At 53.4% G+C, this 25009-nt stretch overlaps 1 protein-coding gene across 2 annotated transcripts; it reads right to left on the reverse strand.

The window, feature by feature from the left end:
* Positions 1-923: 923 nt before the first annotated feature.
* Positions 924-24730, reverse strand: RETREG2 (reticulophagy regulator family member 2). 2 transcript variants are annotated; one of them, XM_065560442.1, is made up of 9 exons: positions 24707-24730; positions 19290-19396; positions 12440-12470; positions 11449-11584; positions 9815-9899; positions 7820-7957; positions 7286-7380; positions 6083-6218; positions 924-5000 (listed from the first exon to the last, which is right to left on the reverse strand). In XM_065560442.1, exons 5-9 carry the CDS (start codon positions 9858-9860, stop codon positions 4282-4284), a joined length of 1134 nt encoding a protein of 377 aa, XP_065416514.1. In that variant the 5' UTR covers positions 9861-9899; positions 11449-11584; positions 12440-12470; positions 19290-19396; positions 24707-24730; the 3' UTR covers positions 924-4281. The 2 variants fall into 2 exon arrangements, with proteins under 2 accessions (XP_065416514.1, XP_065416513.1); XM_065560441.1 differs by lacking the exon at positions 24707-24730 and adding an exon at positions 24327-24684.
* Between the last annotated feature and the right edge of the window lie 279 nt (positions 24731-25009).

Below are 25009 nucleotides of genomic sequence, written 5' to 3' on the forward strand. Positions count from 1 at the left end.
TGTTCCACTTTTTAAAGAGGGGGCTATGGCTGCCCTTCTCCAGTCCTGAAGAGACCTGTTCTTGCCCTAATCTCTCAGCAGGCCACCATCAGAGCTAGTAGAATCCAGGTCACCTGGGTCCCACCCCCCCTCTACCGCTGTAAGTTAACTAGCCAGGTTCCCTTAGCTGCAAGGGGAGAGGGCTGCAGTACTGGAGTCTGATCCCATCAGCTCTAGCCTTGCTCCTGCCTGTGCCCAGCAGGCCCAGGGCCCAGATTCCAGACAGTAACAGCTGTCCTGGGGATTTCCTGGCCAGCAGAGGTCAAAGACTGGGGAGGTGTCAGTAAAGGAGGGACTTGGGGTGACCAGACAGCAAGTGTGAAAAATCAGGACAGGGGGTGGGGGGTAATAGGAGCTTATATAAGAAAAAGACCCCAAAATTGGGACTGTCCCTATAAAATCGGGACATCTGGTCACCCTAGAGGGACTTGACACTAGAGCATCTTAGGCCACTGCAGAGTAGAGGCTGCCGAGGTTTCCAAGAAGAGCGATGCTGAACGGACAGCCAGAGACATCAAAGTCACAGCTGTGAGTCCTCCATATTCACCCATCTCCTCATTGTCATTGCAACAACTCTGCAAGGCTGCTGGCTGAGCAACTGCACCAGACAGGGGGTTTTCCGAGCATGAGTGAGCTGGGCAGGAGAGGAGAATCCAAGCTGGCAGCCAGCCGGCTCTGCCCCACCCCAACACGTTACCTCCCTCGGGGGGCCTGCTCACACCACCCGGCAGCTGATCCGAGCCTCGCTGCTAGCTCTGCTCTGCATGTACAGACATCTCCCGCCAGGGTGAAAAGAAGTGATTTCTCCCCCCATGCCTGGCACTGAATGTCAGACTGGCACCCCACACGAGGAGAGCAAGACAAGCTAGAAAGACTCCATCACATACAGCCAACAAACTTTATTGCCCAGAACTTTCTCCTCTAACATTTTTTTGTTTTTATTTTTATTACAAATTCTACATTTTGCTTTTAAATATAGCCATAGAATGAACACTGGTTACAAGGACCCCTCCCCCTTTTCCTGGATGTTCTTAGGAAGAGATTAACACATTTTTATTACCAGGTCTCCTGCAGACCTACCAGCAATGAAAAGCCACCCACGGCTACCAGCACTGGTGCCTCAAATTCTCTTGCGGACATAGTGCTCAGGGAGAGAGTGGGCATATGAGCACAAGCATACAAGATCCCTTCCCCTCCCCCCATCCTGAAAGAAAATTTGGGGTCCAAATTGTTGTGACCCATTTGTGCTCCTACCGTGCAACAATGCCTTGGTGAGCGATATGTGGCAGCCTGTTCACTGGATACGTTGGCGGGGGCTTTTTGGAACAACGTTAGCACCATTTGAACGTGGGCGGCTGCCACGTGGGCCATGCACACAACCCTGTAGACCGCAGGACGCTGCGCCGCGCCTGGGATTCCCAATGCAATGCAGGACAAGGAGGCCGACATTTTGCTTTGGCAGCCTACCCGGGGCTTATCTAATTTACATCCAAGCAGACTGCAGCCACCCTCATGAGACATGGTGTTCTCCGAGGAAGGGCATTGCTTACTAGGGCTACACTGCTGTGGTAAAGGGGGTGAGAACAGGCTCCATTTGGGCCAGTTTGGCATTCATTGGGCTAGGAGGAGGTTTTCGGGAAATGCCTCTATATTATCTACTCAATAAATAATTGAACGCTTCCCAAACCTGGGATTTGAAAGCAGATCGTCCTAGCTCGAAAGAGGCCAGGAGGGGCCACCATTAAAGAATTCATAGACCCACAAGCCACCACGCCCATGGAATGTTCCATTGAGCAGGGAAGTCATACAGAGTGTAGAAGTGTCCATCTAGTCCATGCTTTGAACAGTCAAACAGTGACAGAGCTACCAACGCCTCTGGAGTCTGCCCTGTCCCACACAAACAGGGAAGGGCGGGGGTGGGGGGAGATCAGCGCACACACAATACAGGGGGACAGCCGAAGCCCAGCTTCAACTGCGGTCGTGGGGCCAGAGAACTCTCCAAAATGCTCTGCCCAAGGGGGGTAGCAAAGACGTCACTGGGCCTCTGCTCCCATCCCCTGGTTATCTCAGCCCTCTGATCTCAGGAGAGTTTTCTGAATTTAAAAGCTCTGCTGTCAGTTATGAGAAATCCAGTCAAGGGGCTGCGCCTGGGTGCGTGACGAGCTGACCGTCTCAGCTCTGGAAGAGAGAGTGCTGGCTGGGGGCAGGGAAGCACAGCAAGGCATCCTGCCTCTGCACTCAGGCTAGACAGACTCTCTCCCTGGGCCCATATTCCGGGGACTGGTGGCTACGGGCAGGCAGCCTCTCACTTTCCATACGCTTCTTGACTGCAGCACCCTAAGTAAGAGTTGATAGGAGAGGCTGCAACAGCCCTGTACATACATAAAATTCCCACTCCTCCACTTCCGCTAGCCAAGGGCCCTCACGCTGCAGGGTCTACGTGCAATGAGGACACAGAGACCCTTAGCAGTCTCAGCCAGACCCCGGGGTACATTAAGACAGTACGGGGGTTACGAAAGTGAGAGGGATTGGACGTACTAGGTGCAACGACAGGCAGGACTCCAGGCAGCCTTGCTCTTGGGCGTGTTGGCCTATATGCCCGAGGCAGAGCCCGAAGTTCCACTGCCCACCATTTCACAGAGGCCTTTTGCACACACGCCTGCAGTGCTCCGCTGTCTGTGCGGACAGAGCTAGCCCGACCAGGCCCAGAACTGAGCCGTCACACGCTGGCTGAGCCATTTCTGCTGGGCTGTGCACAGAAGCTGCCAAGTCAGTTTACAGCTCCCCCCTTAGAGTCAGTAGAGCCTCTCCTGTTCCCCTGCCAGAGCTACGGCCAAGGACGCCCATTCCCTGCTCCAGGAACACAACAGGAGCCATTCTGGGCAGGGACTAGAGCTAGGATGGCCTGTGGCTGCGATACAGGGAGCAGAGCCTCCTGCTGGAAGCGAGATCAGAACCTAGTCCACGGTGTACACTGGGACAGTCCCAGGAAGCGCTGGGGACCCAACTGGGCTAGAATGGGAGGTGCTTCCAAAGGCCCTGCTTGAGAGGACAAGATCTGGGGCAGCTCTTCCGTCCCTCACACTGCCCTGACAGCTCCCAGACCCAGCGAGGGCAGCCTGCCAGAGGAGGAGCAGGTTCACCGGGCAGCAGCGAATGATCCTGTGCTGGGACTGGAACGGAGATGCCAAGTGCTCACAGCAGGGACACTGGTTACGAGGGACGAGGTGGTAGAGCGAGTTGTATTGGCCCGGCCTTGGGCGTGGGAGGGGGCACTTGGGATGTAAAGTGCAGTAAGAGATTGCAGAACACCGCCTAAAAACAGCCTTTAGTTATCAAAAAAGTTAGATTGGGGGGGGGGGTCCTTCTCACACAATTACTGTCTGCGCAGCCCCTCGGACTAGAGCCACAAAACAGTCTCACCCATAAAACAATCAGACGCTTCTCCGCTGCACAAGCCACCAGAAAGCCAGCCAGCTGCCACAGCGAGACACTAGACAAGAGGAAGCGGCACTCGGGGGTCTGGCTTGGTCACGCTTATTTAGAGCACGAGGGTTTGAGGAGCCGTCTGTGTGCCGCTCCGTTAAAGACAGGAGCGAACCGGGTCAAGGAACAACTGGTCCAGACTTGGAAGTTGCTCCATTCACAGCAGTGGTCTCTGGGCCAGACACCCAGGGAAATGTCCAACGCTAGGTTTGATGGAGAGGCTACTACAGTCTGCCATCTGCCTCACAGGCCCCTTCCTGCATCCACCCACCTTTTCCTTGCTGGTAGGAAGCGGCCTGCCTCTGCTCTTCCCCGCACCCGGAGATCTGAGCTGTATTTCCTTCCCCTCCCCCTATCCAGCTCAACCAAAGACAGTTAAAATTATTTACACTTTTAGCCATTTAAAAACCCAATAAACTACGCTTGCCTCTGTCCTGCTGGGGATGTGGGATAGCAGCAGCTACGTCTAGCTCAGTACTCTGCGTGCACAACGAAAGCAAACAGAAGACAGACCAAAATACTGCACCACCACTAGGAAGCTTTTGCTGGGGTTGGGGTTACAGCTGCGGCCTGGTTCCTCTCCTCACTCAGACTGAGGAAGGCTGGGCTGGGCAGGATGGGTTATTCCGACAGCAAATGAACACAGCTGTTTTGCCATCCTGGTCAACACGAATCTCTCACTGCAGGAGTCCGTCCGTCCGTCCATCCTTCCGCCCTTCCAGGGAGGACGAGGAAAGAGGGGGCGACAGAGACGACCTAAGACAAAGACGCCGCTGCCCCCGCCTCCTCTGCATCCTCTGGCTTTGGCAGCTGGGAGGAAGCTGGAACTGGAGGGACGGGCGATTCCTGCACTTCCTGCTCTCCTCCAAGCCCCATCTCTACATCCATTTGCTCCAGCTCCCTCTGATCCAGTAGCTCAAAGTCATCCACTTCCCCCTCCTCCTCCAGGGGAGCTGCAGTCTCCGTCCCCACCACCTCGGTCTCCGACAGCTGCGCCTGGAAGTTCAGTCTCTCTTCGGGCTCAGTGGGGAGGAACTCGGAGAGGGAGGGCCCCTCACTAGCTTCAGAGGAGAGCAGCAGGGCCGAGAGGGTGTTCTGCACCACCGTGGTGATGGCAGTGGTGACAATCTCCTCGCTTAGCACATCGATGCGGATGCCCAGGCCGGGGGCAGCAGCCGTCTGCGGCTCTGCGCCGCCCGGCGCCACTTGCCCGTTCCCATTGAAGTGCGTATTTACAAAATGGAGAGGAGAAGCTAGATGGAGAACGGAGAGGTGAGAGTCCACAGCCTCCTTCTCCACAGAGTCCAGCTCGTGGGTAGCCTGGGCAAGCTCAGGGCCCAGTGGCACCCCGAAGGCATCGTCGTCGCTTTGTGGCCCCAGGTCTCTGGAATGATACTCTTCTACGGAGGGGAACTCTGCCAGGTCCTTGGCGAAGGACTCCTCCGGCTCACTGTGCAGGCTCTGCTGATCCAGGTCTGAAAGGCACAGCCAGGCAATGGCATTAGCAGCCGCTCTCGGGTGCTTCTCCCGCTCTCCAGTCCCAGGCCCTTAGGCCCGGGCTGCGCATCTGCCTGCCCCAGCTGATCTTTGCCCCCTGGGCTGCTCCATCCTGCTTAGTGTGGAAGCAGGGGGTGCCCTGCACTCCACGAGACGAGTGCTTGAAGGAACATGGGTTTGGATCCAAGCTCCTGCACAATTCAGCTCCTTCCTGCCTAGGAGCCACCTCCCTTCACTCTGCCCCACATGTGGGGTGTGCGGAGCAGGGGGCTCACCTGACCATCCCCTTCTTGCCATCCTCCACCTGCCACGGGGCCTGTTCACGCCTAGAGCCCCTGTCACACTTCCACCTTCTCCCCTTTCAATCCCTCCTCCAACCCACCCCCACGTGTCTGACGAGCTACACTCCCAGTGCCCACAACTCCTCCTGGACACACCCAGCCAGCCCCGTGAGCCTGTCGTCACCACCACACAGCCCTCATGGGAGCCGGCGAGTGCTGCGGGGCAAGGCCTCTGCCTTTGTTTTGTACAATGCCACACACAGCTTGGGCACCAGAGCCCACGTCAGCACTTGCCTGCCTCTCTGCTCATTGGCAGAGCCTTTGAGGACCGTGCTGCCTCCCTCTCCAGAGTTACAGAGTGGTGCATGGCGCGGGATCATCCAGGCAGCAGAGATCAGACAGCTGGAGCAGTCATGGATATCGGGGAAGCCATGACAAGCTGTGCTGTGGCTAAGGCCTCCCTCCCCGCCCAAGGCAGCAACTGGACACAGCCCATCCCCACGGGGGCTGGGCTAGCAGCCTGGCTAGGAGAGTTTCAAACTCCAGAAGTGACAACACAGACTCCCAGCCCAGTGATGGGGGAGATGGGGCATGCCACCTTCACTGCCAAGTGAGGGTCTCCTGGCTCCCTTCTGGCCCTTTCCCCCTGCAAACAGCCTGGTTCTCCCCCTGCCCTCCAGGGGCCTGTCCCAGCTCCAGGGGCGGGGAAGGGACAGTGATGGCCGGTTCCTACCAGACAGCTGTTTCAGGACAATGCGTGGGGTGAGGGTGGGAATTACCTTCAGACACATCAGTCAGCTGCGGGGTGGTGGCCCTGGAGACAGAGAAGCCCCCGCTCTCCAGGATGGAAGCCTCCTCATCAGAGAGCTCAGAGTCGGTAATCGCCAGCGCTAGTGCTGTCTTCTTCACATCCACCTGTGGCGGAGGAGAGCAGAGGAGACAGTTAGCTTTGGGTGCCCGGCTGGCAGCACTCCCTGCTAGCTCCCCTGCACAGACCGGAGCCACAGGGGCAGAAGGTATCTGCCAGGTGAACTGTTACACGGGTTCTCACGCTGTACAGGCAGGGGGCTGGGCGGAATCCTCATGACACTGTCCAGGCACAGACTCACCCGTGCTGCTCCTGGAGTGAGCGCGGGTGGGTTTGCGTCCTGCCAGCGCCCAACATGGAGGGCCCAGTGGAAAGCACGGGTGTAACTCCTGCGAGCCCTAGAAATCCCCACAGCAGGGGATTCTCCCCCATCCTGCGGTGGCTACAGCACTGTCGCCAAGGGCAGGGACCCCTTTCACACCAGTGCCAACAGGCCAGGCCAAAAAGGACATCCATACACACAGCAGCAGAGGGCGCTGCAGATACTTTCACGTGACCCAAAGCTTCCCACCTCCCAGCCCAGTTTCTCCTTCCACTGGCAGCTGCAGCAAAACCAGACGCCTGCCCTGATCACCCCATCAGCGTGGAAATAAACGGGACTACACATCTCCCATCTATTGAGCAAGAGCGAGTGGCGGGGAACAGCTCCATGACCCTTTACCCTGGGCGTGGTCAGGGTTCCAGGAAATAGCAAGCCGTCTGCACCACCAGCACCGCTGCCTGCAGGCCGGCAGAGACAGGAGCAGCGTGACTCCCTGCAGAGCCCATCGGGGCTACTCTAGTCACTGGCTCGAGGGGGCAGGGCGAGCAGGCAGAGCATTGCCTTACTCCAGCTCCCTGGGCTTTGCACTCCACCACACTGCTCCCGGGGCCACCTGACAAGCAGGCTCTCGGTGACAGCCCCTCCACAGAGGCAGCTCGCACCCCTCCCTTAGCACCCCCTGGTGACTTTCCAACCCCGGCCAGGGCCCAGAGGCCAGGGCCGACTTGCACTGCTCTGCTGCTGGTTACCAGTGTGGCTGCATTCTGACCAACCCTCTGTTCCTGGCTCTCTGGGGAGGTGCTGGTGGGGAGGAGAGGGCTATCTACCGCACGGCTCCTCTGCAGCCCTTACCACCGGGGAGTAGCCAGACAGCTCCGCCTCGCTCTCACTCTCGGTCTCCGCCATTGGCTCATCGCCAGCCATGGGTTCACTCTTTCCTTGGCGCTCTGTGTGAGGAAATGGAAGAAACGTCACCGAGCGGCACCGGGCTCAGAATCCTGGAAAGGGGAGGGAAGGAGCTGCGGGGTCCCGTCTAGGCCATCCCCACCCCAGGCCAGCTTTGTTCCCTTCAGCCCCTTCACTAGAGTTCTGCCCGGCCCAGTTAAGCATCCCAAGTAATGGGGCTCTCACCCCTCCCCCTAGGAACCCCTTTCACTGCTTGACAGGTCACTGCCAAGCAGTCTCTCCCCGTACTCCCAATACTCAGCCTACATTTTCCTTTGCTCAGTTTCCCCCCATCACCCCTAGGATGACCCTCCCTCCCCCCGCTATCCTCCCCTCCCTCGGGGATGCCATTTCTCGGGCGTTCCACACCGATTCCGACTTGCCAGTGCTGTTTTCCCAGCCGGCCAAGGCAGAGAGAACAGAGAAAAGGCATTGCCTTACTTCTCTTCTCGTGCTTCAGGTGCAGGGTCTCTGCTTTCATACTGTAGTCCAGTTTCATCAGGACAGGTTCCAGCCGCGTGTACATCCGCTGGATCAGCTCATGGTAAACCACCAACGGCCACAGCAGAATGCTGAGCACTGGAAACGCAGAGAGAACCCGGAACACGTTAGCCATTCGGAAAGGGGTCAGTAAGACAGAAAATATCACAACATCACTACTATATAAATCCATGGCACGCCCACACCTTGAATACTGCAGGCACTTCTAGTCACCTGAGCTACACAAAAGATATACTAGAATTGGGAAAGGTGCAGAGAAGGGCAACAAAAATTAGGAGGGGTATAGAACAGCTTCCATATGAGGAGAGAACAAACAGACTGGGTCTGTTCATCTTGGAAAAGAGATCACTAAGAGGGGATATGACAGAGGTCTATAAAATCATGACTGGTGTGGAGAGAGTGAATTGGGAAGTGTTATTTACCCCTTCACATAACACAAGAACCAGGGGTCACCCAATAAAATGAATAGGCAGCAGGTTTAAAACAAACATAAGGAAGTACTTCTTCAGTCAACCTGTGGAACTCACTGCGAGGGGATGTTGTAAAGGCCAAAACTATAACTGGGTTAAAAAAAGAGAACTAGAGAAGTTCCTGGAAGATAGGTCCATCGATGGCTCTTAACTAAAATGGCCAGAGGTGCAACCCCAGGCTCCCAGTGTCCCTAAAACCTCTGACGGCCAGAAGCTGGGACTGGATGACAGGGGGGATAGATCGTTGATAATTGCCCTGTTCTGTTCATTCGCTGTGAAGCACCTGGTATTGGCCACTGTCCGAGACAGGATACGGGGCTGGGTGGACCTTTGGTCTGACTCGCTGTGGCCGCTCTTACACTGGGAAAGGAACAATAGGGCAATTCTCCCCGTAGCCAGGCCCATAAGCACCAGGAATGGAACCTCATGTCAGCTGAAGGGCAGTCTGATGGCACTGGCTTCCCCCTTACAGGTCTGCCAATGCACCTCACTCCTGATCTGCAGCACCGCCCTATTATTCCAGGGCTCCTTTCATCCACAAACAGCTTTGCCAATGCACAGCAGTCCTTCCCTGTGACACCCCTGCTATTACAAACCTGAGCTCTCTGTAGCGCAGTCCACACACCTCATTCCTGACCTCGGAGCTGGAGCTATAGCTGGGGGTTAATTCAAGTGACCGACTTCTGAAAGGGCAGCAGCAGCCTAGGACGTACAAGCAAGGCTGTGCCCCAATTGGAAGCCAGTGTGCCCAACACCTGAGTGAGCCGATAAGCTAACACGGCCACTGGAGCAGGGGAAGAGTAAACAGATCAGCATTCCAAGTTTCCAAACTGTGGTTCTGACTATATAATGAAGTTCTTTAGGGCGATCTTAAGAGAGCCAAGTACTTCCATTTCCTTCCGATTTTACCTCCTGCTGCCCGTAACGTTTGGGAAGGTTGAATACACATTCGCTTTCCCCAGCAATTTTTTCCTTTCAAACCTGGCAGACATGGACTTATTCTCTGTTGAAGTTTCAGAGTGACACTGCATTTCTCTGCTTCCCTGCAGGAACACCTGCTTCACTGAGCATGTTAGAGAGACCGGGCGGGTGAGGAAATCTCTTTTATTGGACCAACACCTCGCCCACCTTGTCTCTCTAACACCATGGCCAACACACCTACAACTACACTGCATATAATCACCGAGCACGTAGAACGGTGCAGATCTGGGAAGAGGGTTCACTGGTTGACCGTGGCTCCCTCTTCTGGCTTTGTGCAGTACTGCATCACACTGCAGGTCCTACATAAACAGTATGCTAGCAAATGACCTGAGGCGGCAGGGAGGTGAGGGGTTATGCATCTCACTTTATCTGGTATGGGCTGTGGGATATGAAAGAATCGTGAGCACACTTCTACCAGCGTATCAAATGACTCAGGCAAGTCATGACTAGTCTCAGTTGACACCAAGGGGCCACTTATACTCACAGATGATGGAGGAGATCATTATGCCCGGAACATAGTGTCCGACCATAGCCAGGATCAGGCACCCCGAACAGACCCTCGCACAGAACTGGGGAAACAAAGAGGTGAGGGATGAACAAAACAACAGACAAGAGGCAAAGACGCCATCCCTGCAGCTGGGGCAAGAGACGCGCTCGGCGCCATTTCTCACCTTAAAATATTGTAACGCAAATTTAATAAACAAAAGCCTGATCCAACCCAATGGCTTATTCTGGCCTAGATTTGTGCTGAGCTCCCGGCACTAATGGTCAGAACTCAAACTTCCCAGCCCTGGGGGAAGCCGAGTGAAGTGCAAAAAAGCAAGTTAGTGTAGATGAGACCTAGGGAAACCTAAGAACCTGTGACCACCCCTCCGCCCCCCGACCAAAGAAGCTTTATGGGAATGTCCTAAACTGTCTCACTTCTGAAGTTCAACAAGGCCTCCTGGAAGTAAGATAGGATAGATTATAATTAGGCATTAGATAGTGCTGTTCATTTGTAGATTAACATTGTATAGAGGAGTCTATACTGTCCCTCCCGTTACCCAGATGGGGAAACTGAGGCATGGAGCAGTTAGATGATTTGTTCACAATCCAGGGTGCCCTGCCCACCCCCTGGTATGGCTCATCTGGAGTTGGGGTGTGTGTGACCGTCCAGCCCAGACTCTTCTGCTCTTTGCAAGGGGCACAGGCCCGTCTCCCGGGTTAGATGACGGTTCTAGTGTCCTGGAGGTCTGTCAAAGAGACCAGGGCTGGAGAGACCGGTGCTCAGCGTGAGCGGAAATGCTGGTTGGCCAAGTAAAGGAAGCCATATAGGAGAGTTTGGGGCACTCGGAGTCTCATCTTCTAACTAATTCAAGCTCAACACTAGAGGACACCAGACTAAGTTTATGGCATCTGTCTTGAGTTGCTTTCGCTCCCTCTTCTGGCTGAATATTGTAACTGTGGAGTCACCTGTCTGAGAAGCGGGTATAGCCAGCAGTGGAAATAAATATAGTAAAACCCCACTTGTTTCTATAACTTGAGCGCACTGGAGTCTGCCAAGTCTGCTGCAAAGGTAGCCTCGGTGGATGTCATTGATCTTCGGTGATGTTGAGGACCTAATACAGGCCAGGACCAAGACCTGGCTACGAAGAGGTAATTCCTCTCCAGACGACATCTGGCACATCCATCAACCCTTAGGTTTATGCCAGATTCTTTCACGCATTCAGGAGCCCTGAGCACCACTGCACGATGGGTGTGGAGAACAGCAGCTTGAGGGTGCTGCTTGCAAAACAGCTTCCAGCGCTGAACGGAGCCTACGACAGGGCAAAAGCCATAATCGGACGAACTTCCGACTCGGACTATAACTCAAGGAACAGAGAGCTGGCCATTCCCAGAAGGGGTTACGCTTGGCCCCAGCTCACAGGTGCTGGGAACACAATTATTCGTTAGCAAAGCTTCCCTTTCCTGAAGTCCGGGCAGGGTGGGATGCAAGAAGGACACCCGCAATCATCAGTGAAGGGCTGGAACAGTGAAAATCTTGCCCTAAGATTCCTCCCACCCCCCAGGTCATCTGAGGAGCCCCTGACTACAAGAGGAACACCTCCAGCAGAGGGGGAGTGGCATGGCCCAAGTTACCTTGGCAGGGTTTTGCCTCTTGTACTGTAGCAGCTCCAGCAGGTACAACCGGAAGGTGACCCAGCTCTCCGCCAGGCAGTAGCACAGCTCGGGGACGCTGAGGAGATGGGGCTGTGCTCCGGCTGTCACGCTCTCACTAGAGAAACAGATACCAGTGTAAGAGGACAAACCTTCAACGCACCCCACTTCACTTGGGGGTACAGCAGCCATAGGGAACAGGGCTCCCTATCCCGGGCTTCATAATACTGGGGTGCATCTCAAATTTAACTTCACTAATGACGCCTCTCTGCTTTGCCCACCCTACTCCAACCTCAAACAGGGTCTGACGAGGGACAGCTGAACCATGCTGAAAGAGCAGGGGCCCAGGCACCTTGCTGCAAAACACAGCACCTCCTTGCAAATAGCAACATCCCCATGTCACAGGTCAAGAGGCGAAACCATCAGAGCTGGGATTAAACCTCAGGGAGCTCCTAGCAGCCAGTCCTGGGTAACAAACGCCCTGCAATGCTGGGTGACCGTGCTGCCCATAACCAATGGCTAAGCACTGGGGGCCGGAAGCATGCAATTACAGGTGGTGCATGTACTCTACAAAAGCCAATCCCAGGGATTTCCTTCTCTCTGGGGATTCTTAAAATAGCTTGGGACAGATCTGCTTTGCCTGAGCGTCAGGGAAAAATCCTGGACATTCCAAGTGCCAGACGCACGCAGACATCTGAAGGGGATCAAGGTTTCCTGGAATCTCAAAATGCTGTTCCTGCGCAAATGAAGCCAATGGCTGCCACTGCGGGAGCATTGCAAACCCTGCTGTGTGTCAGCTAAAGAACAGGTATTTCAGGAACCATGCTCACAAACACACTGCAGTGTGAGTGGGGAGCAATCCTGAGCATGGGCAAAGGAGGGGGGCCAGGCAGAGAGAAGGACAGACAAGATCACCACGCTGACCTCACCACCCCCGCTGCCCCCTGTCCTCAGAGGGCACAAGCGAGCCTACCTGTCCCCTCCCGGCTCCTCCGAGGGCTGCGCTGTAGGGACAGAGCAAGAGAGACTCGTTAGCCAAGTGAAAAATAAGACACGACAGCTTAATTGCTAGGAGCTGAGCAGAGAATTAGCCAAGGATCTCCCTGCACGTAGGAACCAGGCTAGAGTTGGCTGTTGGGTTTGTACGTGTTTACGTGCAGAGAGAAGCGGGAACGCTTCCTGGTAAAGGTTCGCTTTCAACACCAGAGTGGCTGAACATTGCACACAGCCCAGATTCAGCCCCCAGAGGTCTCTAATGGGGCCAGTGGCTGCGCTTGTCTCAGACCCCAGCAGGAAACGCAGTCAGGCCACAGATTCCAATACAGACTGACCTGGAGTCCTGAATGCTGGGCCTGTCGCTTCCACAGGCTGCAAGCCCGTATTAAAGACGGGAGCAGCTGCACTCTCAGGTGCGTCCCCTGAACTCCTCACAAGGCACCAATGAGCTCCCGAGCTGGGCAACATAGGAGCTCAGAGGCTGTTTGAAAACCGAACAGCGAAGTCCCTGAACACGGTTCCTAGGATGCCCTGGGCTGTCAGCTACGTGCTGCATTTCCGTTAGCACCTGCCACCCTAGAGTCCTCTGTGGAGAGTGTTCCGAGTAGGCTCCTCTCTGCAAGTCATGGCAGGATGTTTGCAGGGAGGGGGGTGTTTTTAGCATGCAACTGGGTACCAAATAGCACAGACCTGCTGTATAATTCATGAGTTGCGGGTTCCTGGGTGTAACTATGTCCTGCTGGCGGCACTGACCCCACTGGGAAATCGACATTATTTACTATTTGTCCTACCAAGGTGCCCAGGGCCCCACTGTACTGATGCAAGTCAGGCTACTGGAGGGCTCGGGAATCTGACAAATGCTGACTGCCCGAGACATCTCTCCAGCCCAGTTTGGGACACAGACTCAGGGACAACGAAGCAGGGCTTCTGTGCAGCGCTGAAGGCATTTCCTGATGCTTGCACAATTCCAAACCCCGACGGGATTTTTTCCCTCAAACATCCAAAAAGTGCAATACAAATAAAGGGCCGTTGTCAGCCGAATTTAGGCCTGGAATTCAAGCTGTATGCAAAACACAGGTTCCCAAACCCTGTATGAACAGAAAGGCTTTGGAATCTCTCCCTGGAGTCTTGTCAACCAGGAAGTGGAAGTGGCTGGTCTAGTCCAGTCTCACTCAGGGGCGGCTCTATGTTTTTTGCCGCCCCAAGCACGGCAGTCAGGCGGCCTTCGGCACCACGCCGGCGGGCAGTCCGCTGGTCGCACGGATTCGGCGGCATTTCTGTGGGTGATCTGCCGGTCCTGCGCCTTCGGTGTACCCGCCGCCGAATTGCCGCTGAAACTGTGGCACCGACGGACTTCCCACAAGCATGCCGCCGAAGACTGCCTGTCTGCCACCCTCACAGCAACCGGCAGGCCGCCCCCTGTGGCTTGCTGCACTGGTGCCCGGAGCCGCCCCTGGTCTCACTCCCCAGCCGAGTGAGATGCAAAAAGGAAACAAGCATTCTTCCCCGTGGTGAATGCTAAGTGAGACTTGGACTTCTCAGACTTAACTCTCTCAAGTGGTCTTGACGCAGAGATGGAAGCTGTTCTTTAACAGATTTGTTTGCTGTACACTGTCCCTAGCAATGACAGCGGTGGGCAAGTCAGTCAAACTCTTCCCTTTGCTGTAAGTGCCAAACTGACAGGCTCCTGAGCGGTGCACTGGAGCGGGAGACAGCGTGCAGAGGCGAGGAGGCAATCCTTTCAGTCTGTGACCCAGATTCCTGTAATCAGCCCTGTCAACTGTCCCGTCACTCTCCTTGCCGGTCTGCATTCTGGCGGCTATTTGATCAGCTCAGCGGTCACACACCGAGAGCCATGGTTTTTCTGCCACAGCATGAGATGTAAGCATCATTCATTCAGCCGTTTTGCTGTGCTGGGCGTCTACCTCTCTCTTGTAGTGGAAGCAAAAACGCTTGCTGTCTATCCCATCTCCATGCTGAGACGTCTCAAAGGTGCTGCTGCATCAGCACAGAGAAATCCAGCTCTCGGAGGTGCAGCTGCCACCTGCACTATGCCAAGATCGCTCTGGAAGTTGTGTTTGGCACCGGCATTTTTTGTTGTTTGCTGCATTAGGTGGTAGCGCCTGCACGGTTATTGTACAAGTGATAGTGCGCTGCCACCTGTCCTATTTCCTGAGGCATAGCACCAGGGCTGTGGAATTCCCCAGTGCCACAAGCAATGGTAGAGTGCCAATCTATGGCAATGGAGGGTGTGACAGGTTCCCCCTGGGGTGCCACATGACTGTGGTGAATATTGGGGGGCAGGGTGTCACAGAGGGAATGAGAAGACTCCTTCCAGAACTGCTGACTCCAAATGATTTTGAAATCAGCTCCAAATCAATGGTGGCTCTGGGAGATGCAGAACGGCAGCACATTTTGGGTGTCTACCGCAGCCGACCAGAGCGCAACCGAAATCCACTGGTAGAGAACAATCAGCACGTCGCACAGAGTTAGGATCTTCTGCAGATATTGCCATATTTGGCAAATTCAAGCTCTCGTTTAAAATTAGTACACCAGACCCTCGCTAGAATGCGGGATTTTGGATCCATGCGCGGTCCCGTGTTCCTACGGATTCCAATTAAGGTAATTAAATTTGGGATTCCCACGCTATAAGCGAATTCGCGCTATACAGACGCACGTTCTAGCGAGGGTCCGCTGTAGTTTCCATCCCTTCTTACAGAAGCACAGTCTGCGTGCTGCCCACCCCGATGCAGTGCAGAGCCTAGAGAAGGATTACATTCTCCACAAAGCTGGAGAGAGCTTCACACAGGAGCTGGGACCACTCAAATGAGCAAGTTTTTAAATCCCCACTCTCCTTACTGAGCTATCATCCGCCATCATCCCACTTAAATCAGTGGGAAGTTAGAGAGTGTATTCAGGACAGCCAGCTGGCCTTAAACATCTGTCCAGAACAGTAATGTCTGCTGACATTTCACGATAAACATTTATATACATCTACAACCCAGTGTAAACACAGCTTGACACACCAGATTGCATCTAAGAGACGCGACTGCCAGTATTCAGGTCAGGTGATGGCGCCTGCGGTTCTCAGCTCTTAGAAATTCCCAGTGCAAACTCGGCTAGAAAGCAGGTCCCCTTTTTAAAAGAGCACCAGGCATTCATTTGTGTCCCAGTTATTGTCCATACAGAATGCAGCTACTGAGCCAAGCCTCCACCCTGGTGCTGGAGTGTGACTTGAGGGGTTTTCCAGTCACAAGAAGAGCTGGACCCTGGGAGAAGTGAACTTCATGGGTGGAGGCAGAGGTGTTAACCCCCAGATGCAGCTCCTCCTACTCCCAGCCAGTCACGTACTCTATTCAAATCCCTCCTTGTACACTTACGCATAGAGTTTAAATATCAAGACAAAAAAAAGAACGTGGGAATGATCTGCACCTCCTCCGGCTCTACCTGCTGTCTGGTCAGCCAGCGGATTGTGGTTCCAGCGTGTTTGGTCTAACAGACCACAAGATCCTCGGGGCAAGTGTCTCTCTCGGTTTCGTACAGTGCTCCAGTAATGATCCTTATTTGATCCTCATTGCAGGAAGCACCTTCGTGTTACTGGGACATTCCAAGAGTTAGTTTTGAATGGAAAGAAGGGGAAGTGGCTATGTTTGGCGTAGGTACATGGCTACAGAGCACAGCATGCACCCATTCCATTCGGATACGACTCCTAACATGCTGTGCTTCTCTGTGCTCATGTTGTGGTCCATGACTGTGACGGGTGAGTCACTGAAGAATAAAAGCTGATGTTTCGTACCAGCTTTCATCCACAAGTGGAATTACTGAGGACGTTCAGTCTCCCATGATGCTCCAGACTGAGACCTACTGGTTTTGAGGAGTGTGTGTATATATGTCGAAACTCTTCCAGGTGCCGTACTGACCCGTTTCTTGCTCTGCAGGAAATACGAAGCATGAAGCTCGCAGGCTGCCATTCGGTGTTTGAACGGGAGGCCAGACTCCGACAAGAGCCGTTACTCGCTCAGCTGTGGCACATCGCACTAGGAGGCCCCTTGGTGCCAGAACATGGCTCTTCCCTTGCAGGATGGACTACACTGAAATCCAGGTTGTGACCTAAGTGGGTAAATCAGGAAGGTGATTTGCCCTTTGCTGGCAGCACAGAGACCAGCGAGGGGACAGAGCAGCCCAGGGACTGGTTTTAGATGAAACCGGTGGGGAAGAAAGCAACTCCGAGAGAAGCAGTTCTGTCCAGCAACAGGCAGCACAAGAGGACAGCGGATGTGCATCAGGCTATGGCACTGAGAGTCAAGGACATGGGATCAATCTTTGGCTCCCGCACTGCTTCGTGTTCTAGAACTATCCCAGCATTGCTTTCTGTTTGCCTGGGGAGAAGGTGATGGCTTTAGTTCTGGTCTTTGACGGAAAAAAGACTTCCCCTCTCCCACCTCTGCAAGACCATTATAAAGGGCAGCCAGAATTCTGTAAACAAAAGGATTTAACAAGCCTAATGCAAATAGGCATTTTGGAGGATTGGGGGGTATTTTAAACATTTAAACTCTTCCCTGCAGTGTTGGAAAAACAGCATCACGCTAGTGTTCGAGAAACTGGCCAGTCTCGTTTCACTGCCCAAGCTGAACGAAGTGCACAGAGTAAACAAACAGCATCAAGAATGAAGAGATTAATACAACTGAAAGAATGTTTACACAGCCTAGATAATCTTATCAGGGCTGCATGTGAGAGCTCTTTAAGTCACCACCCTAGCAGGTTACATCTAGCCCATCTTTCTCTCTCTCTCTCTCACACACACACGCGGGCCCCCTCTCGTACAAAACAGTTTCCTAAGTCTATTCGTTTAATAAATTTAGCTGAAGGAGGAGCTCAAACTAGATGGCAACCAATCACACCTTGTTTGAATAGTCTTCCTTGCTGCTACTCTGAGGCCTGGGGTACACCTAAAACTTAGCTCAACCTAGCTACCTTGCTCAGGGGTGAATTTTCCACACCTGTGAGAGACATCGTTAAGCCCACCTTAGCCCTGGTATAGACATCTCTATCCCAGTAGAATTCTCCCGGTGACCTACCCATCGCTTCTCGAGGTTGTGGATTTATTGCAGCAATGGAGACACCTCTTCTGTCACTGCAGCGAGTGTCTATACCACAGCGGCATAGCTGCAGCAATTGTAGTGTAGTCCTAGCCTGAGTCTGATGTTGACAGAGTCCCCATAATACATTGGCCAAGATGTGCAAGATGGTCCCTGTTACCTACTAGCTGGAAGCCAGACGTTGGTTCGTACAAATACAATAACCTAGCCATAGGTCATACAGCTGTGTTCACTGCCATTGTCCTCTCCGCTACCCTGTTGCGGCCGGAGATGGCTGTATCCAGTTTTGACTGTTCCTGATGGAGTGCAGGCCTATCTCCTGGATAACGACAATGAGGTGATTGTGACTCAGCCGGGGATAAGCACATCGGTTTTGACTGTTATGTTATTGGCAGTGTACACTCGTGTCTGGAATCTGCCTCTCACCCTCTGCATTGTGTTTAGAAGGAACCATTAGGAAAAGGCTAGATAATAAGACAGAAAATATCATAATGCCACTATATAAATCAATGGTACGCTCGCACCTTGACTACTGCATGAAGTTCTGGTCACCCCATCTCAAAAAAGAGGTATTATAATTGAAAAAAGGATAGAGGAGAGTAACAAAAAACAGTTAGGGATATGGAACAGCTTCTGTATGAACAGAGATTAAAATGAATGACCGGGACTGTTCAGCTTAGAAAAGAGACAACTAAGGGGGGATACGATAGAGATCTATAAAATCATGACTGATGTGGAGAAAGCGAACAGGGAAGTGTTATTTACCTCTTCACATAACAGAAGAGCCAAGGGTCACCCAATGAAATTAACCAGCAGCAGGTTTAAAACAAACATACGTAAGTATTTCTGCACACAACGCACAGTCAACCTGTGGAACTCATTGCCAGGGGATGTTGTGAAGGCCAAAACTATAACTGGGTCCAAAAAAGAATTGGATAAGTTCATGGAGGGAAGGTCCAGCACTGGCTATTAGCCAAGACGGTAAAGGTAACAACGCCATGCTCTGGGTGTCCCTAAACCTCTGACTGTCAGACACTGGGACTGGACAAGAGTGGATGGATCACTCGCTAATTGCCCTGTTCTGTTCACTCTCCCTACTGATCTGGCACTGGCCACTGTGGGAAGACAGGCTACTGGGCTAGCTGGACCATTGGTCTGACCCAGGATGGCTGTTCCTATGGAAAGGACAGTACCGCGCACTGTTTGACACAGAGCCCTGGAAGCTGAAGAACTCTGTTCAGAAAAAGGAAGGATTAACAAAGTGACGTTGGTTCAGAGAACCTGGGCTCTGAGGAGTTTCCCATCTGAATTGGCGGAGGAGACCCAGAGTCAGAATAATCCTAGTGTTGAGCAGAAACACACTGTACCACCCCAGTCACTGTCCTTTTGACATGCGTATCCAAGTTAGCTGGGCCTCGCCAGGCCCCATCAAACTGAACGGCTGTCAACAGTTCTATCAATCCCCAGACAGACATTCTGACTGCACCAGCCATCGTTGCCTCCTATTTGCACACGCTCCAACCCGCCAAGGAGCCTGCCCAAGCTGGTTTGTGGATTTGAGCACTCTCAATGCAACGGAGACAGTAGCTGCAGAACAAGGCCCTGAAGGAAGGGAAGGAGGGGACCTACAGTACCCATAACGGTCAGGGAATACCAGCATTTGTCCACGACCTGGCAGTTGTAACCTCATCCCATGATTTCCCAGTTACAGCAATATGCATCACCTACCAGAGAAGTCAAACAGGAACCTGGGCTTCCACCTCTCCAGCAAGAGAATTCCAAGCAGAGAGATGCTGAGGAGAAAGAGAGGCCGCAGAGAAGTGGAGGAAAACAACCTGGGAAACCAAACAGAGCCGTTATTAGCTGGTGCACTGGGAAGAAAGCTGCGAGCCCCTGTTACTAAGATGAATCCATAACTGCGGCTTTGTGGGCAGACGGACTTCCCCCTCTGTGCCAGAGTTCCTTCCCCCACTGTAGAATAAGGAGAGCTGCACAAGTACAAATCCTCACAGCGCAACACACTGTACATGCAAATTGTTATAACTGACTCTTTAGGAGGTGCGCTGGGAAGACCAGCTCAGTTTTGAAAAGAACTGCGGTGACAGATGATACATCGGTTTCTAAACCATTGTCAGAGAGCATCAGATGGCAACAGAAACAGATCCAGAATCTGCTTCCAAACATTAGTTCTTTTGCTGGTCCTCTCCCCCACTGATCTGAGCATGGGTCACATGCAGCATGTGGCCCTGCCACTCACCTGATGTAGATGGATTGGAACCCAGGCTCTTCCGTCTCCCTCACTGACATTCTGGCCTGTACCCAACAGCCCCAGAGATCCATGCTCATCCCTAGCTAGAGGGGCTGTCTCCTCCCAACACTTCATAAATTCAACAGTAAAAGCTGCTCATGAAACATGCCACCCCCCCAACTCCAGCCCCATTCGTCTTGGTTTCTCACCTCCCAGCAGCAAGCAAAGAAAGGTTAACCAGAGCCCGTCAACCCCATCCTTGGGCCAGCCACGGGCTGAAGAGGGAGCGATACACTCCTCGCCCACTATGCTTTCAGGCTGAAAGTGCTCTCAGCCCAGGGAGCACAAAACCGCACTTAGCTTCACCTTGCTAGAAACACTTATCAAGAGACTAACCTCAAATAGGGAAGTGCACTAGAAATACAGACTAGATAACCAGGAGGTGCACGCATCTCACCGTGCAGAGCGACAGAGAGCTGAACTCCAGGGTAAACCAAAGAATCAGAAGTTAGAGAGCTCAGAAGAGAGATTAGGTCTTATCAAGGGCCACGCAAAACAACCTCCCTTTCCCTTCAGTGGGGCCAAGACAGAACTGTTCCCATCTCTTCCCTTGCGGTGAGGATTCTACGGCTAGAAACATACCAGCTCAGGAAGCTTTTCCTACAGTTCACCTTCAATGTCTCTTTTCTGAATTTCAGCTCATAATCTCCAATTATAGCCCCTGTGGGACTATACTCAGGCCTTCCCCCACCTGCGGCAATTAAACCATTCTGTGTCCCACACCCCATTTTAATCCACTGTAATTGTTACTTAGCCAAACTAGACACATTTAGCTCCTTTAATCTTTCCTCATACATCAGTCTCCCAAACACACCAGCGTCACAGCACAGCTCCAGCTTCAAAGCTCTGCTCTGGATTTACCCTCTAAATTCAGCACATTAGTTCATAGTCATTTAAGGAGATGCATATGATGCAAGTTTCCAGGTGGGTAATTTTAAGGAAGAGGGAACAGTAATAGAAGATGATTTAAATGAGTGACTGGTCAAGTATCTTTTTTCTTCCCATAATTTTAGATTCAATTGTTCATTGTTTTGGCATCTAAAAAAAAAAAAAAAAAGATTTTCTGACCAATTTTGCCCTTTTCTGTCTGGAAGACCACAGACTGAACATTTTGCCAAAAAAACGGACTCACTGTTTACATGAGTAAACAGGATGTTTTTCATTCCAGTCCACAGCTTGGTTCTGCCACTCATCCTCCAAATTTGTTAATGCTGCTGCTGTAAGTGTGGGGGAGGAAACAGGCAGGCACAGGGCGGGATGGAAGGAATGTGCCAGGACAGAAATACAGAGCAGCTATTGGCTTAGCAAGAGATCAAGGTCCCCAAACACTGAGATCAATTAGTGGAGGGGCCGAGGTGGAATGTAGCACCTCCTCCCAGCCCAGAACATGACTAGGGTTACTAACCTACTGTGACCATGGGATGAAGTGCACTAATTTAACTAGAAACATGCCTGGGCGAGGCTCCAATTAGCTACAGCTGCCAACAGGAGCAAGCACTTTATCATCATAGGCCAAATCCTGTAGAACCCCTTGGCACCTCCCTGGTAGCAGGGAGAGGCCTGTTTGTGCTTGTCAAAGGAAAGCAGCAGGGTTACTCCAGGCTAAACACAAGCCACACAATTCTGTGTTATGGACTGTGGCTGACCTCATCTTGAATACAGAAGTGTAGCCCATGGACCAAGGGGGCATTAGACAGACAGAACATCTGCGCAGGGGTCTCCTCTTTGGACAAGATGGAGTACTGTATGCTGGGACCCCTACTACCAATGGTTTGCACCTCCATACCCAGGGCAGATGCAAAGGACTGTTTTATGCAAGCTAGATGCCAGCTGGTAAGAGGTCAGTGTAACTCCTAGATGGACACATCTTGGATGTTCCCATAGTGAAGGGTATTTGCTGCTTCATCCTCCCTCCCTGCCTCACGATACCGTTGATGTTTTACAGTCTCCCACATTAGGTACATTCCCCCTGTGCACTTCTCTTGGGATTAACTAAAAAATGGCAATCACACCAGCTATTAAACACATGCAGTAGGGACAGAGAAGAGTCTTGTACTTTGGTTTTTTAAAAATATTTTGGAGAATTTTAATTCTCAGAAAAGATGAGGCTTTGTACTAGGAAAGGTAGTATAAGCTCTCACCACCCCACTCTAGCAGCACCTCTCCAGGGTGACCCACAGACACCATTAATTAATTCTGGAGTCCTCAAGACAGCTTGGCTAATGCACCTCAATCCTAACCTGCAGCATCGTCCATTAATGCAGCCCTGGATCATTCTAGCTCAGGGGTAGGCAACCTATTGCATGTGTGCCAAAGGTGACACGCGAGCTGATTTTCAGCGGCACTCACAGTGCCCGGGTCCTGGCCACCGGTCCGGGGGGCTCTGCATTTTATTTAATTTTAAATGAAGCTTCTTAAACATTTTAAAAACCTTATTTACTTTACATACAACAATAGTTTCGTTATATATTATAGACTTATAGAAAAAGACCTTCTAAAAAAAGTTAAAATGCATTACTGGCACGCGAAACCTTAAATTAGAGTGAATAAATGAAGACTCGGCACACCACTTCTGAAAGGTTGCTGACCCCTGTTCTACCTACTGCTAACATTGCTAGACATGGCAATGATTTTGCGGTATGGCAGCAACTCAATTTCCTTTCCCTTTCCCCTGCTCGCATTATCTTGTAAACATCTGCATGCAACTGCCCACAATGGTTTTCTAGCTTTGCACTTTACCCACTGTTCTCACACACTTTCTGCTCTGAGACAGTCATGAGATTTGCCCTGGGTTTAGCCTGCAGGATGCTTTGGGGAGAGCGGGTCACTCTAGGCTTTGTTTTAGTCTCCCCTCAAGCCTCCCTCACATCAGACCATCCAGGTTCTTGGAAGACGTCCCAAAGTGTGTTTAGAAACGCTTTTCTGTAATGAGGTTCTACAGAACATCACTTGACATTCCATCTGCACTTCAGAACAGGAATTGTAGATTTCTTTAAAGATCATGAGGAGAATACACCCTGGCAATCGATGCGTGAGAGAATTATAGAACTGGGCACTGAACTGCTCACACCCAGCTTTATACTGGCCAGGAAGCCAAAGGAAACTGGCTCATTGGCCTCGAACTGGGGACATGTGAACTCTGCCCAACTCACATAGACAACTTGCCAGGAGTTCCAAGGATCCCCTAAATTTATATAAAATGGATCAGCCCTCTGAGACGCCCAGTGACATCACAAGATACCTTATCTTGGGCTATGCAGCCTGGCTGCAGTTTGAGATCTACAGCTCCACTAGCTGCACCTTAGAGAAGAGGGCAACAGCAGGGCACAGTGCAGAACTCCATGGACCACATTTCTTTCTGTCCTACAACAGGGTTGCACTTGTCCCTGTGCAGAAGTGATACTGCATTCAGTCCCCTAGGGAGAAGGTGAAAAACACTCGTTTCACCCAGATCTAAAGCAACACCAGTTTTTCCTGAACAAGTACAGTAGCACTGACCAAGCTCCGGAGAGAATTCCAACTCTCCCACCACAGCAGCATCACCATGAGATGGCATATGTGAGGAAGGGACAAGAACCTACATTGAGGCAGAGAGCCCCACTCTCCACAAATGGACAAGATTTGTAACACATCTCCTCAGAGAAACAGTCTGAATGCAGCATCTGGTTTTCTGGGCAGTTTCTGCTGCTTTCCGTCCTACGGAGTGCAGATTTCATTGCGTTCCAATGGGAACAATCAACTGAGGTACCAGGAGACAAGGAAGATGAGAACAGCACTGCGTGAAATCCTTACAAAACAACTCAGAAAATGCACTTCAATAGAAGCATCACTGCGGGGCTGAATTCCCCTACCCACCTTCCCTCCAGAGCTAGAGTGTGAACGGCCAGGCACCGCAGCTCACAGCAACACTGACCTGGGCAGGAACCAGGGACCCCGACATCAGCATCACCCCTAGCAGCGTTTAGTGCCAGTTAGCGGGGATCTCCCCCGCTCACACTGCGGGGGCCCCCAAATCCCCAGCGCCCTAACCCCCCCTGGCCCCCCCAGCCTCAGATCCCCCTCGCCCCCCCCCCAGGCCTCAGACCCCCCCCAGCCTCAGATCCCCCTCGCCCCCCCCCAGGCCTCAGACCCCCCCCAGCCTCAGACCCCCCTGGCCCCCCCAGCCTCAGATCCCCCTCGCCCCCTCCCCCCGCCCCTCCTCCCCCAGGCCTCAGACCCCCCCCACGCCTCAGACCCCCTTCTCCCGCCCCAGTCTCAGACCCCCCTCGCCCCTTCCCCCCGGCCTCAGCCCCCCTCCCACCCTCCGCCCCGGTGCCCCTCCCCCCCAGGCCTCAGACCCCCCCCCGCCCCTCAGACCCCCTTTTCCCGCCCCAGTCTCAGACCCCCCCCGCCCCTCCCCCCCCCGGCCTCAGCCCCCCTCCCACCCCCCGCCCCGGTGCCCCCGCGCCCCCGCTCACCACAGGGCCCCCCCGAGCCCGCCGGCCGTGACCAGGCTGTGCAGCGGCCTCTCCCAGACCAGGAGCCGCTGCGCCGCCGCCAGCGCCGCCTCCCAGCCCCGCAGCCGCTGCCTCAGCGCCGCCGCCAGCCGCTCCATGGCCTCCTCGTCCGCCTCGGGCCCCGCCGCCTCCTCCGCCCGGCCGCCGCTCGCCATGGCTGCTCCGGCTCCGGCTCCGGGCCCAGCTCCGGGGGGAGGGGCGCCTGTCAGCCGCAGGCGGAAGGAGCCGCGCGCTGAGGCCGGCCTGGGCGCGGAGCCATCACGTGATAGGGGCCGGAGGCCGAGGGGGGGCGCTCCCCCAGCACGTGACCCAGGACATAGGTGTTACGCGCGCTAGCTCACAGCTCTACATCACGTGTTCCCGCATGGCTCGCCCTCTTCACGTCACGTGTTCCCGCATGGCTAGCCCTCTTCACGTCACGTGTTCCCGCATGGCTAGCCCTCTTCACGTGACGTGTTCCCGCATGGCTAGCCCTCTTCACGTGACGCTAGTCACTGCACTGCGCGTGCTCCAGTTTAGCTCTTCCCAGTCCTTCATAGGGGGTAGCGGCGGCGGGTGCACCCTTAGCCAAATGCGCATGCGTGCTCCTTGCTGCTGGGCGGGGCTCATAATGGGCAGTGCACAGGACAGGTGGTAGCTGGTGG

This window comes from Chrysemys picta, chromosome 11 (genome assembly GCF_011386835.1).
Source record: "Chrysemys picta bellii isolate R12L10 chromosome 11, ASM1138683v2, whole genome shotgun sequence".
Taxonomy (NCBI): Eukaryota; Metazoa; Chordata; order Testudines; family Emydidae; genus Chrysemys; species Chrysemys picta.

Excerpts from the sequence above, each read along its gene's own strand:
- RETREG2 (XM_065560441.1), bottom strand. The coding sequence starts at position 24,520 with ATGGCGAGCGGCGGCCGGGCGGAGGAGGCGGCGGGGCCCGAGGCGGAC. Across the intron at positions 19,397-24,326 it reads GGGCTCGGGGGGGCCCTGTG|GTTGTTTTCCTCCACTTCTC; the intron begins GTGAGCGGGGGC and ends TTGGTTTCCCAG. Across the intron at positions 5,001-6,082 it reads GCTGACTGATGTGTCTGAAG|ACCTGGATCAGCAGAGCCTG; the intron begins GTAATTCCCACC and ends TGTGCCTTTCAG.